Source organism: Rhincodon typus, chromosome 12, assembly GCF_021869965.1.
Source record: "Rhincodon typus isolate 14 chromosome 12, sRhiTyp1.1, whole genome shotgun sequence".
Classification (NCBI taxonomy): domain Eukaryota; kingdom Metazoa; phylum Chordata; class Chondrichthyes; order Orectolobiformes; family Rhincodontidae; genus Rhincodon; species Rhincodon typus.
In genome coordinates this window covers 25,444,342-25,458,520 of record NC_063343.1, presented here as the reverse complement: position 1 = coordinate 25,458,520, position 14,179 = coordinate 25,444,342, and the positions used below count along the sequence as shown (strand labels likewise).

The 14,179-nt window shown below is 39.8% G+C and overlaps 1 protein-coding gene across 2 annotated transcripts in view; it reads right to left on the bottom strand.

Annotated features, from left to right (window-relative positions):
- sh3pxd2b (SH3 and PX domains 2B) overlaps positions 1 to 12,534 on the bottom strand; it is a 293,056-nt gene extending 280,522 nt beyond the window's left edge. For both annotated transcript variants that reach the window (XM_048603706.1, XM_048603707.1), the window contains exons 1-2: positions 12,164 to 12,534; positions 3,220 to 3,300 (exon numbers count right to left, since the gene is read on the bottom strand). In XM_048603706.1, coding sequence (XP_048459663.1) covers positions 3,220 to 3,300; positions 12,164 to 12,235 — 153 coding nt within the window. In that variant the 5' untranslated portion in view covers positions 12,236 to 12,534. The remainder of the gene's footprint in view (positions 1 to 3,219; positions 3,301 to 12,163) is intronic.
- Positions 12,535 to 14,179: the final 1,645 nt, after the last annotated feature.

Here is a 14,179-nt window from a genome sequence, read left to right as displayed (position 1 = left end):
CCCAACCCACCCCACCATTCAATTTTCTTTGTCATCTGATTGCACCAACTCCCTCTCATGCCTCATTGATGTGAAATTTTTTTTAAAATCAGGGAATTGGGTAGTAATTTTCTGCAGGAGAGGAAGGGAAGCAAGAGAAAAGCAAAAAGAGAGGTTTTTTTTGAAGGAAAAGAAGGATGCCATGAGGTAGAATGTAAGTTAAACAGTTACATTCATAAAGAGCTACATTTTCCCTTCAATTTTACTTCTTTGTAAAATTGTTTTTAACCGAGCAATATCTGGCCACCTGGTGCTTTCCTTAATCTCATGTTGATCTGAAGAACAATGTGGATAATGCTAATAGCATTGTGCACGATTGTCTACAGGCAGAGGACTGTTGCCCTAATCCTAAGCATAGAAAAAAACACACTGCAGCAAGTCGCTCATGGAAGGCAGCTAACAAATATAATAGTGAAGCTGTTAGGTGCATCCAGGATACCATCTGGAGAAAATTTGCAGCATTGTTCCAAGTTACCTACCAGATGCTTACAATAATTCTATTAATGTAGCTCTATTTGTTCCAAGGATATGAGCAGCACTGCCAAGACCATACTTAATGCCTCAAGAAGGTAATGAGGGACTTTTTCTTTCAATTACCCAGTCCTTAGTACTTTTGCTTTCATACTTGTCTTAGGTGCTAAATTCCAGAATGTTGGCCAAGTGACAATAGAGGAACAAGGTACATGTTACAAGTCAGGATGTTGTACTGGTGAGGAATATGGAGGTTATGGTCTTGTCTTTCTTCTTGGTACACTGGAGGAGATGCTGCTGAAATGCTTGGTGAATTGCTGCAACAAATCCTACAGATCATACATATACAAGCACAGTGCTTCAGTGATAGAAGGGATGGATCCTTTTGAATTTAAGTTAATTTTACAGTCCTGAAAGCTCTTAAGCACATCCACAAGGGCTGTGTTTCTGTGAGTGAAGCCAACAAGTTACCTTATCATGACAAAGGTATCGATAGACAACCATCTGTCCTATTTCAGATCATAAGAATTTATACATCATAAACAAACAACCTGTTTATTTATTTAAAAATACCTTCTGTGACTGTTTTCAGAAAGAAATACCTGTTGCTTTTGTGAACAAATCTGGATTTGATGGACAAAGGCAAGAGGAAGAAGGAGAGGTTAAACATGGCTGTCTCCTTTATTTATGTCTTTGTCATTTGATCATGTCCACAAGAATTGTAATACATTATCAAATAGGAGATTCCCATGATGGGGGAAGATGGTATTTCTTTCCTTGGTAATCCAGCCACTGAAAACACACAAGTCACATATATACCATTGGAATAAGCACCTCCTGGTTAAAGCAGATACCAGGTGACATTGCCAAACATCACATAAATTCCATTGTGTCCTTCACTGGACCAATATTCTGTAATTCAGGTAGGAAAGCAACATTACTATAAAGGACTCAGTAGTTAAAAGTATAAGCTCACCAATATCTCCAATGAAAGTAATGGTAGACTATAAATGTGGCTTTGCCAGTGCTATCCATACCATGGATTAATTTAATATAAGACTCACCCAACTCTGGCTAAATAATAACTTTCCTTCCTACATTAAAACACCAACTACTCAAAGTATTTCATGGTTTCTAATGTGAGCACTCAGTCACCCTGTGGGCATGAAATATAAATTTCAGTCTTTTCTTCTTGAAATCAGTTTCAACAGTTCCATTGCACGACTCACTACCGTGGGACAAGATTCAAAGGACAACAATTATATTAAATGCTTGGATAGGTCTCTTCAGTCATCATCAAAATTCCATATCCATAACTCCATACCCCATAAATTTGATGGCTGCATGCCCATCTTAAATAGATGTTATTTTAGTTCCAGAAGAAACACTTTTAAAACAATACAGGTAGTTCTGCTATAACACATGTTTCATTAATGTGAATTAGCTGTAACATGATTGATGAATAGTGGACGCTGTTTGGATAACATGAACTTTCTGCTGTACAGGATTTTCTATAGCAATTTCCCTATAACACAATTTTCTATGGCATGATTTTGTAAAGCGTGAGGTCACACAAGAATGCAACTATTGCATTATAGGAAAACTACTTGTATTCAAAAGTTAATTAATATGGTAATTTTAATCCTAATAATCCAATCTTTGTTTCCTTTTTTTCATTTTAATAAATCAAATTTATTAATTTGTATGGAGTTTTGTACTTGGCTGTGCTGTGTTCTCCGTCAGCTGGGGAGAGATCTGGAGCAGACAGTGTATAAAGCTGCATTGTCTGCATCACAGACATTGTGCTACAGGTTAGTAAGGCAATAAAAAAAGTAGCAGACCAACCACAGCTCTATTTCTAGAGGGACAGAATTGAAAAATAGGGCAGTCATGCAAAACCTGCACCAAAGCATTGTTAGAACACATTTAGAAACCTATATGCAGTTCAAATCATCATCTTATAAAAAGGATATACAGCTTGTGGAGAGGGTGCTGAGAAACGTATAAGGATGATGCTAAAAATGCATGAGTGTACATATTAGCAAAGGATCAACAACCTGGACCTATTTTCACTTGATAATAGCCCAAGAGGTGACATAATAGAGGTCTGTGAGATTCTGAAAAGCTTTGACACAGTGGATACAGAGGTATTGTTTCCTCTTGTGGGGAATAATGTGACTAGAGGTCACATCAGTATAAATCAGTCATAAAGAATCTACTATGATAGTCAGAAGGAACCTCATTATTCAAAGAGTGGTGACAACATGGAATTCACTATCACCGAGAGTGGTTAAAGTAAACAGTGAAGAAGCATTTAAGGGAAAGGTAGATAAACATAGAAAGGCAGAAGGGAATTGAGATTTGGATTTGGATTTGTAAAAAGGTAATAGGAAGCTTGAGTGGAACACAGACACTGGCATGGACTGGTTGAGCTGAATGGCGTGTGACTGTGTTCTTTTATCCTTTTTTAATTTGTAGTGACCCTATCACAATATTACTTGAGTACTGCAGCATAAAGTCAATTTTCAGTTTCAGTTCAGAAAACGCACAGCCTTCACGATAGAAGCCAACCTTTGTGTTGAAAGTTATTCAAAATAAAGTACTGGACAGGAGATGGAAATTTAACAATTACGTTCATATCAAAACTCAGAACATTGACTTCTATCTTCTTTCTTCACCATTATTCAGTGGTTCAAATCGAAAACCCACCTGCAGATTGAAGAATCTGCTGTACCGCCTGTAGATAACCTCTGTGGAACCATTGGACCATGTGACTTGAATAATGTAAACCTGAAAGAAAAGGAAACCTTATCAGGAAAAAGAATGATATCAATTTAAGATGATGTGATGTTAATATCCAGCATCATTTCATTGAGCCACACGCCAACTCTTTACAAATGTAACTGCAAACATTCAATTTCATTCATAGTGTTCATTCCCTGCAACGGTAGTAACTAGGTTACCTGCACTAGGCCTTTTACAATGATATTTGCTGGATGTTTGGGACCTTTGGCCCCCAAACCTCTAGATGCCAACAGCATGGTCTTCATAGCATCTCTCTCCTTGGTGGGCCAAGAACTGGAAATCAGAATGGGGCTGAGAATCCTCAAAACTGTGGCCCATAGTATCTGCAGGAGGATAGCAGAATCCTTTGGAATACATCAGTTCCTCACTTTCAACAGATTTTCATAACTGTTGAAGCTCTGATTTTGCTTTGGAAAAGGTGCAATCTTTGCCCACCTATTGCAGGATTCTCAACACTAGAGACTAAAGGACGTATATCACAATTTCAAAACCACTGGCTCAGTTGCTTCCAGTATTTTTCACAGAATGAGTTGAGATGTATTGATCTCCTGATGGATAAACATGGGATGCAAACCAAAGAAGATAGGCATCTCAGATCTAACACTAGATCTTAAGCCTTTGACATAAGACCTGCATATTAATAGTAGAGGTTTAGATTCCATGTAAAAATTCTGGGCTGGCATGGAGTGAGGGAATGGGGATGCAGTGCCTGGTGGTGGCAAGAGGGGAGGAAAGATAGATTCATGTTCAGTATTTATTCTACATTGCAACCAGTACAATTGAATCAGCAAACTCTGTCTTTTTAATGATGGACCAGATTAAGTTTATAGATCATCACAATAATTACTATTTTTAATAAAATTGGAGGAAAAAATCATTATAAAACGTATACATTCATTATTTTTATCCTGATGAAAATAGCCTAACATTACCTCTGCCACATGGATAAATAACAAGTTAAAAACAGTCTGCTATATTGAATTATTTAACCTTAAGCACATTTGTCCTACAACAAAGCAACATGATAATGGAAGCAAATACAGCGAAAAATTGTTGGCATGATTGGAGATGAGGAAATATATAAACTTGAGTAAATACAGTAAGCGGGTTTAGTGACACACGTGGTTCCTGAGATTGACTACGAACTTCCTGTTCCTGATCTACAAACAGCTCTGATGCATTTACAAGTATCAGGGATTGGTCATTTTTTTCCGTTATTCTTATTAGGTGTCCTAAAACATCTGTGGCACACATGTTGTGAATTGCAGACTGTTGAATACTTTGCAATATACCTCAGCAGGAAGCATTGTGAATTAAAGTACATGATTGCAAGGCAGAACAGATTGAGAATTTCATTGCTGAGGCTATATTAATAAATTAAAGAGTTAAAATTTAATTAATAATCAACTGTCTGTATTAGTGAATTATTATCTTTAATCCCGTGTGTTGTGATTTTATCAATCTCAATGGAACTGGCGAAACAGGATTGTCTCTGTCAAAAGACCTCAGCAGTCACTAAAACCAGAAAATATGAAGGAGTTTTAAAGCCACATCCTTTCAGGTTCCAGAAAAATGAAGTAATGACCCCTATGTTGTAATTAGGTGGTTGGGAGAAAAAACCCTGACAGATTCTATCAATAGCTCTCACTGAGTAATGGGGAACGTCTACTGGCTAGCAATCAACTTTCCACACTGTGACTAGATGATTATTTTAAGGGCCACAGAGTGGGAGAAAGAGGTTTTTTTTTAAAAAAAATGAGACCATCACACAAAAGAACATCCTGCCACATACAAAGACTGTTGACAAGGTACAAAACCCTCTGATTATTCAGGAGTCTGTATGGAGAGGAAATCAGGGCCACCCTGTACCTTCACTGAAAGTGAGAGAGACACTAGCACTGGAAACTGGGATATTTTAAGTTCGGGCCTAAACAGTTTTCGGATTTGTGGCATGTAGTTACTTCTGTGACTCATTTGATAGCACTCCGAGTCAAAAGGTTGTGGAGTTCAGACCCATTCAAGGACTTGGATACAAAATCAGTTCCAATACTTCAGCATTGGTCAGAGGTAACATTTCACAGAAACCCCCCCCACTCCCCCACCCCACCACCCTCTGCCCTTTCAGGTGGACGTATAAAGTTCCATGTTGCTGTGTCTGCGAAGATTTCTCCCAGTGTCCTGGCCAATATTCTTCCCTCAAATCAACAGCACTAAAAAAGCATCTGGAAAATACTGCTATTTTGGGATGTGTGTAAATTAGCTAGAGTGATGCCTAAATTACAGTAATAAACACACTTTAAAAGTATTTTACTGGCTGCAAAGGGCTTAGGCAGCCTAATATTGTGAAAGGTACTATATAAATGCAAGTGCTTTTTATTTGAAAATCAAGAGGAGCAGGCTCAACACTCTGTCAGGATTCAATATATCTCAAAGACAAGGGTCCCAAATTTACCCTCCAAAACATCAAGCACTCTCAAAACAGAACATCAAGATTCAAACTAAACCTCCCTCTACCTCCATTTTAAAAAATGTTGAACCTAGTTAAGGAAAAGTACCCAACAAGAATATCATAAATTTGTAATTATCCCACATCAGACATATCCTAGCTGGATTAAAATGGCCACACCTATTAATATGGGTTTAATCAAGTCAATCTCATTTCACCCAAGAACCTTATCCAACTGTGTTAGATTAAGTTCTGACCTGGAATTCAAAGGACACCCTGCAACACCCAGTCAATATTTACTAAGGAGTTTGATTGCATTGCATATTATGCAGATATAGTCTGAACTTTAGGATAGCCATTTGGTGAAAGGATCCCAGCAAACATGGTTGCCTATACTAAGCTGTTCTGTTTGGAATTCACGCTGTGAAAATGGCTCTCTCCTTGTCCATTCTAAAATTTCTTTCACGCAACAATTATTTCAAATTGGTGTATGCAACTTTTACTCTAAGTCCTTGATGTTATTTCGCAGATACCATATGAATGTAAAAAATGGTTTTAAAAGATGCTTCTGTTTTTAAAGAACTGGAAATATCATTCTCCAAAACACTGCATTCATATCTGATAGAAGTCAAAGTGCTTAAAATAAGGTTACTTTGTTGTCTTCTAAAGGCTGAGCACAAAATTGAATATATCTTTACAGAAATTGATATAACAACATCAGTTAGAGAAGAGACATTGATTGTTAACTGAGATAACAAGGTGTAGAGCTTTCTTCAGAAAGGGTCTAGGCCCGAAATGTCAGCCTTCCTGCTCCTCTGATGCTGCTTGGCCTGCTGTGTTCATCCAGCTCTACACCTTGTTATCTCAGATTCTCCAGCATCTGCAGTTCCTACTTTCTTTGATTGTTAACTGCAAACTTCCAAAAGTCGCTGTCTGAATTGTTCCTCACTACACAAAAACACTCCTATTACTGACACGAATTAATGACATGAAATGCTGCATTTGTGCAATAGATCGAAACTAAACTGCCCACAGAAAGTGAAGTCTTGCAGCAACATGTAGAAGTACCTTCTTAAACAACTTGGTAATTGTTCTGTTCTCCAAATCAACCAACTAATCATTACATTATTACAAGTGCGAAGCCTTCAGGTATTAATTGTTGGAGATTTTAAAAATGTCAATTTTATTAAGTACTTTTTCTTTGCCTTGGAGACACGAAGGATGGCAGATGCTGGAAGCTAGAATCAATAAATGTGAAGCTAGAAAAGCACAGTCGGTCAGACAGCATCCAAACAGCAAGAAAGTCAATGTTTTGGGCCAAAACCCTTTCGGTCCTGACGAAGGGTTTTGGCCAGAAACATTGACTTTCCTGCTCCTAGGATGCTGTCTGACTGACTGTGCTTTTCCAGCTCTACATTTATTGCCTTTTTCTTTGCCTCTTTAGGCATTCTTTCTTGTCTTCTATATCTCTTTCTGTAAAGGTTTTGACATTGAATTCACCCAGTCTAATTTAGACTTCCTTTGCAATCCTTGCACCATTTACTTCAAAACCCTTCAATCAAACTACTTATGGAGAAGCAGTGCTTATCTTGGTTTACTCAAGTTCCACATGCCCTGTTTTCCTACTGCACTGTTATCTAATTGCTCTTTCAGCAAAATCATTTAGAATTTGAACATGATTAGACAAATCTAACTGATGACAGAAGGCGTCAGATGTCCTACTGCAGCAAAGTGTGGGCCATTAACTTTCCAGGCATTTCAAACAACTTTACAGCTCCTTTAACATAATGAACCATCCTGGTGCTCGATTGTAAGACAAAGTATGGCACTGAGCCATACAAGAACAATTAGGTCAAATTACTAAAAGCTTTGTTAAAGGCATAGTTCTAATGAATATATGAAAAGAAGCAAGTGAGATCATGAGGTGGAGAGGAGTGAGAAGGGCTCAAAGCTTGAGGCCTAGACAACTGAAGGTACCACAATTAAAATCAGGGATTTACAGTGGTTAGAATTAGAGTACAGATATCTCAGAAAGTTGTGGAGCTAGAGGAGATAACAGAAATAAGACCATAGCCACAGGTGGAATTTCAAAACAAAGATGAGATTTGTGAAATCAATACACCGCTGGAGCAAAAATCAATGTAGGCCAGTAAGCTGCAATTTGCTAGAGAAACTGGGCTTGCTGTGAGTTTAGACAAGGATGGCAAAAAGTTTTGGATGGCCTCAAGAGTAGAGAGTAAAACGCTGGAAGTGCTTTGGAATTAATCAGGTTTAGAAGTTAAAGATACAATTGATGATTTTAGCAGCTCATGAGACAAGTGAGGGATAAAGTTAGAGAGATGGAAACAGGCTCTCTTATTGATGGCATGAATATTGAAATATTCACAACATTTTAATACTATCGAGGCAGAATTTACCAATAAATGACAAATGTAAAGAGAAGAAATTAACCAATGGCAAAGAACATATAATTTCATCAAATTTGTATAGAGACAGGCTCCATATATTTCTCCATTTCATTTTTTTCCCCCAAAATGCAGTGGCAGCTCTATGCACTTACTTCATATATTCTACATTCACCTCTACTCCGTGCACACTTACAAGGCAGAAACCAAAGCAGTAGGCATTAAAAATGCCCAAAGCATTCGGAGAATGAGCAGAAGTGTCATTTCATTTCCTGCACATAACCCTGAATCTTAACAGTTAACATTCATTTAGTATAAATATGGTTACTGTTCAGTTATCATAAAGTTTAAAGCAACATTACATTTATTGTCTCAACAAAATCAGTTTCACAAAAATGCCTACTGCAGAGTACAAATATCATCTTCATTCTAATAAATCCACTTCCTCAACCTACCACCATCTTGGACTTGGCAACCCCAGAAATTGTCAGAAACACTGGAGTGGCACAGTGGCTCAATAGTTAGCACATTCTCCCCGCATCTGTGGTGATGTCCTCCAGGGGCTCCAGTTTCCTCCCACAGTCTTAAGGTGTACAGGTTAGGTGGACTGGCCAGGCTAAATTGCCCATAGTGTCCAGGGATGTGTAGATTAGGTGGATTAGTCGTGGGATATGCAGGGTTACTCAGATTGGGTAGGGAGGTGGGTCTGGTTGGGACACTCCAAGGGTTGGTGTAGGCTCGATGGGCTGAATGGCCTGCATCCAAACTGTAGCGATTCTATGATTCTACTGTGGATACAAAACAAGGTCACAGACTGAAATTCTCCAGTGAGCAACTCACCTCCTGAGCATTTAAAGCCTGTGCACAATCTGCAAGGTTTAAGTCAGGAGTAAGATGGATGCCTACCACTAGCTTGGACAGATGTAATTCCAAGGAACTCAATATATCTGGCTGTTGGATTTGCATCCCATCTAGTACCTTCAACATGCACTCCTTCCACCACCTGCATACAGTAGCAGTGTGCACCAGTTACAAGATGCACTGAAACAACTTGCTAAACCTCCTTTGATAGCACCTCCCAACTAAAAATAACTGGCACCTAAAAGAACAAAGGGCACATGGGAACAGCACCAGCTACAAGCTCCCCTCCAAGTTGCTTACAATACTGACTTGGAACTTTTAATCCAGCTAGGATATATCTGAAATGGAATAATGACAACCTCATGATTTGCTCCTTCACTGGGCTGAGTCATTAATCTAGAATTTGATCCCTGGCAGCACTACAAGAATCCCTACACCAAATGGACTGCAACAGTTTAAAGAAGGGGTTCATCACCTTCTCAGGGGCTATAAGGGGTGAGTAAGAAATGTTAGCCTTGACAGCGATACTAACGTCACATGAATGTCAAACAAAAAACATGGATGATGAAAGGGACCCAAGCTCTGCGTCCATTTAAATGCTGCCGCTGACTCAGTCTGAGTCAGGAAGAGTGAAAAATAAGATGAGAGAATAAAATAGCAGCAAACATCAAACCTTCACTAGACCCCTAACCATGCTCCCCCCAAATACCAGCTTATTTTTCGCTTTATTACTTCAAACCAAACTCACCCCTGAAAAGGGGATAATGAAGGAGACTTTCATTTTAAGTCCAGGAGTGCAACTGGAGACCAACTCACTGAAACTAAACAGTGACACAATGCAGTCAGTTAAACCCAGAAAAGTATGATTACAATTTTGACCCAATTCCACATTAAACTAGATGCTTTAAATGAACACAGTGGGGGCCCTCTTATTGCACAGAAGTAGCGTCCCTACCCCTGAACCAAGATGCTTGTTTCAAGTCCCACCTGCTCCAAACGTGTGCAGTAACATCTCTGAACAGGTTGATTAGAAAAATAGGTGAAATAAAAAATAAATCGGGGCCCTCTTGGAGCACAACAGTAGTATCCCTACCCCTGGACCAGGAGACCCAGGTTCAAGTCCCACCTGGTTCAGAGGTGTGTAATAACATACCTGAACATGTTGATTAGAGAAATATGTTAAAAAAAAATGCAATGAGAGCCCTCTTGTGGTGTGGTAGTAGAATCCCTGTCCTTAGACCAGGAGACCCTGGTTTAAGTCCCATCTGCTCCAGAGGTGTATAACATCTCTGAACAGACTGTTTAGGGAAAAACAGGTTAAAAGAATACAATGGTCAGGAAACTACAAAATTCTCTTCCTCTATTAAATCAAATGGATAGGTTTGTTTTTCTTGAATCTGCCTGCATGCCTTAAAAGGACTGTGAAAGGTTTCTAGCAAGTTTTCATCCAGCTGCAAAGCACTGATGTGTCAGGTGCTGAGGGCCTTGATATCCTTATTTACCCAATAGAAAAAGTAGGTGATTGATGTAATTAAAGCTCAGATTGTTAAATTTGAAATGTAGCAACAATAACTGTGAATAAGATTTATACTCACATCTTCAAATGGAGAAAACCCTTCCAATACTTTTAAGAACCATGAACTATTTTCCACATAGTCAATCATTCAATTCCAACCAGCAGCTCATCAGAACATTGACAATCTCCAGCTCCCCAATAGAGTGAACTTTTGCACAGAAATTGCTGTATGAGTGCCTGCCAAGTTTTTACTGGCATGCTTGATCAAAAGAATCTGGAAATTTTGCTACCAAGAGGTAGGGAAAATGCTTACTTGGAGCCCCCAGTAAAAATTAATCAGTGTAATGCTCTGAAACAAGTGACTTAACTGAGGGTGAACTTAATCACATGGTAAAACAGAAATATTAATGCTGTTTTTTCAAAACATCTTAATTTTATAAGAAGCTCCTAAGTAGCAAACAATTGTCTTACCCATTTTATTCCCAGTTTGAATTGTTCGCCTGTGCTGAAATCCCCCACTTTGCCTGAGACATACAATTGGCCTCAGCTATCCAACAATCTGAAAAGACCGGGCAGGGGCCGTTTACAAATGAGGGGAGCATTGGCTCGCTCACATAGTGAAATATCCATCAACTCTCAATAACTGCTCATAAAAGAATGAACTACATGAAAGCTACCGATAACTGTGGAATGAATAATTACCATAACATGCTGCCGTCAGGACAAATGAGAAAATCAGGTAACGCTAACAATATATTTTAATGTAACTGGTTCATTCCCACGTGCGATTTATTTGTGAGGACATACCATGGATTCTACAAAAGGAGAGTCCCACACGTTTCACAAGATATTTTACATAGCTTTATTTTGTTTAAGCGATGAAAAGCTGATGTGACTTTAAAAACTCAGCGTTTGCAAAATACAACTAGTTGACTTGATCACCGGTTCTTGGTTAGACACTAGAACTGAGCTGATGGCTCAGGGAATGCAGCACTTCAAACAGTGAAATTAAACAGTAGGACCCATCCGGGATCATAATTAAAACCAAGTCCTGTTTTACGCTGGGTTGTACGTATCTATGTGCCTTATCTCAGTATCATCGAAGTTTGCGGTAAACTAACTGAAAAACTGCCAAGTGGCACATTTCCTTTCCATCCTGGCCGATGCTGCTGAAACGAAATGCTTCGCTTCTGAAAAGCTTCATTTGTTACAAGCCTCCCCTCCTCATCCAGCCACAGTTAATAGTTCGGAGTTTATCAAATCTGCACTTTAAAGTGACCTGGCCTGTAAAATTACCCCGGATCAAATTCGATTTTTGACTCTGTTCACCCAGATCGGAGCTGGATAGAAAGCTAATCAGATGATTATCATAATTACAAAAACCTAGAAACCGATCATTCCTTTTGAATTGAAAGTCAGTTCTGAATCACTATCAGTGTAATAGATGCAACGGAATCGGGAGACAGTCTGATGCTGAAAGCTATCCATAAGGTTAATCGTTAAACTCAAAACAAGTTGCATTGCCCAAAACTAACCAGAGTGCTCCACAACAATGTTCTCTTTACTCTTAAAAAGCACTGGAGACAGTTCGCTAAGTCGAGAAATTACAACCTCACGTACATAATGCTTATTCGGGATCCGTCTTTTCTGCACGTCCTGAACCTTCACGTCTACAATAGATGACCGAGGCATGATACGGCCCGATCCGATCCAAAACCCCGTACTGAAAAACCAGCTCCAGAATCTCTGCTGCACTCTCCGCAATCTCTGCTGCACTTCGGCGATTCCTCATCCGCCGGCCTCGCTCACTCACTGCTCCCGGTCCTTCTGCACTCTTCACTCTGCAGTGCCATCAGCCTCACTGTTTTGTTTCCACCCAGTCCGACTATAAGCTTTCCCAGAGAATTGTAGGCTAAAGAAAAACAGGCAGAGAATCCGCCCAACTACACGACACAAGTCCAGCCCATTTCTTCATCAAAGGATCGCGTTCCTCTCGGAGGCTGCCAGCTGTGGCTTGCTTCAATCTGATTACATTTCAGCAAAACAAAAAGGTCATTGACCTGAAACGTTTATTCTATTTCTCTCTTTCTCCGCAAATGCTCCCCTTCCAGTTTATATTTCAGATCATCAAAATTAGAATCTCTTGCTTTTGTTCGAAAATAAGTTTGCAGCATTTGAGAAAGACAGCGCCCTGACCTCTTCTATTGATAAGGCCGATGGCACTAACTGCAGTAATAAAACATTTTCACTGGTGGCGGGATGAGTATGGACACCTTTAGAGTCAAGTTCTAAATGTGTTACTGAGAACTTCTACTTCACAACAATGCAAAAACAAAATAACTGCAGAGTCAGCCATTTAAGTAAACTCGAAGCTAATCTTAACCTTAGGAAATAGAAGCAGTGGTACGTCATTGGGCCCATTGAGCCTGCTCTGCCACAAAACCAGAAATTACTGGAGAAGCTCAGGTCTACTTGTATCTGTAGGGAGAAAACAGAGATAACATTTGGAGTTCAGTGAGCTTTCTTCAGCCTTTTGGTTACCATCATGGCTACTTCACCTCAACATAACCTTTTAGCCCTTTGTAGACCAAAAACCTGTATAAATCAGCCTTGAACATACTCAGTGACTCAGGTGAGACGATGACCTAGCCATATTATTGCTGGACAATTAATCCAGAGACCTAGGCTAATGTTCCGAGGACCTGGGTTTGAATCTGCATTGGCAAATAGTGGAATTTGACTTCGTTTTTAAAAACACAGGAATTGAGAATCTAACGACAATCATGAAACCATTGTTGATTGTCAGAAAAAAGAGGTTCACTAATGTCCTTTAGGGAGGGCTGTTGCTGTCCATACCTGGCCTGGCCTACATGTGACTCCAGAACCACAGCAATGTGGTTGATTCTTAACTGACCTCTGGGCAACTAGGGATGGACAACGAATGCTGGCCTAACCAGCAAGGCCCCCATCCAATGAATGAATTTTTTAAAAGCCATTAATGCCCTTTGGGGAACAGAATTCCTAACACTAATACATCTCAAAGCAGATAGTAAGAACTGTAAATGCTGGAGTCAGTGTGGAGCTACAGGAACATAGCAGGCCGGGCAGCATCAAAGGAGCAGGAAAGTTAACATTTAGGGTCAGGACCCTTCTTCAGAAATGGGGAGGGGGAAGGGAGCTCAAATAAATAGAGAGGAGGGGTGGGGCTGGGGAAGGTAGGTGGGATGGTAATAGGTGAGTGCAGGTAGGCAGTGGTGGGATTGGTCAGTGAGGTGTGGGAGGGGCGGATAGGTGGGAGAGAAGATGGATAGGTTGTGTCAGGTCAAAGAGGCAGGGATGAGGCTGGGGGTGGGGACATTTTGAAACTGGTGAAATCCACATTTAGGCCATTGGGCTGTAGGTTCCCGAGGCGGAATATGAGGTGCTGCTCCCCCAGTTTGCAGGTGGCATCATTGTGACACATTGTGACCTGAAGGTGTTGTCATTTGTGGTGAACAGAGAGCAGATGCTCTACAAAACAGTCTCCAAGCCTCCGCATAGTCTCATTGATGTAGAGGCCACATCTGGAGCAGTGGATGCAATAGACCAAGTTGATGGATGTGCAGGTAAACCCCTGTCTAATGTGGAGGGTTTCTT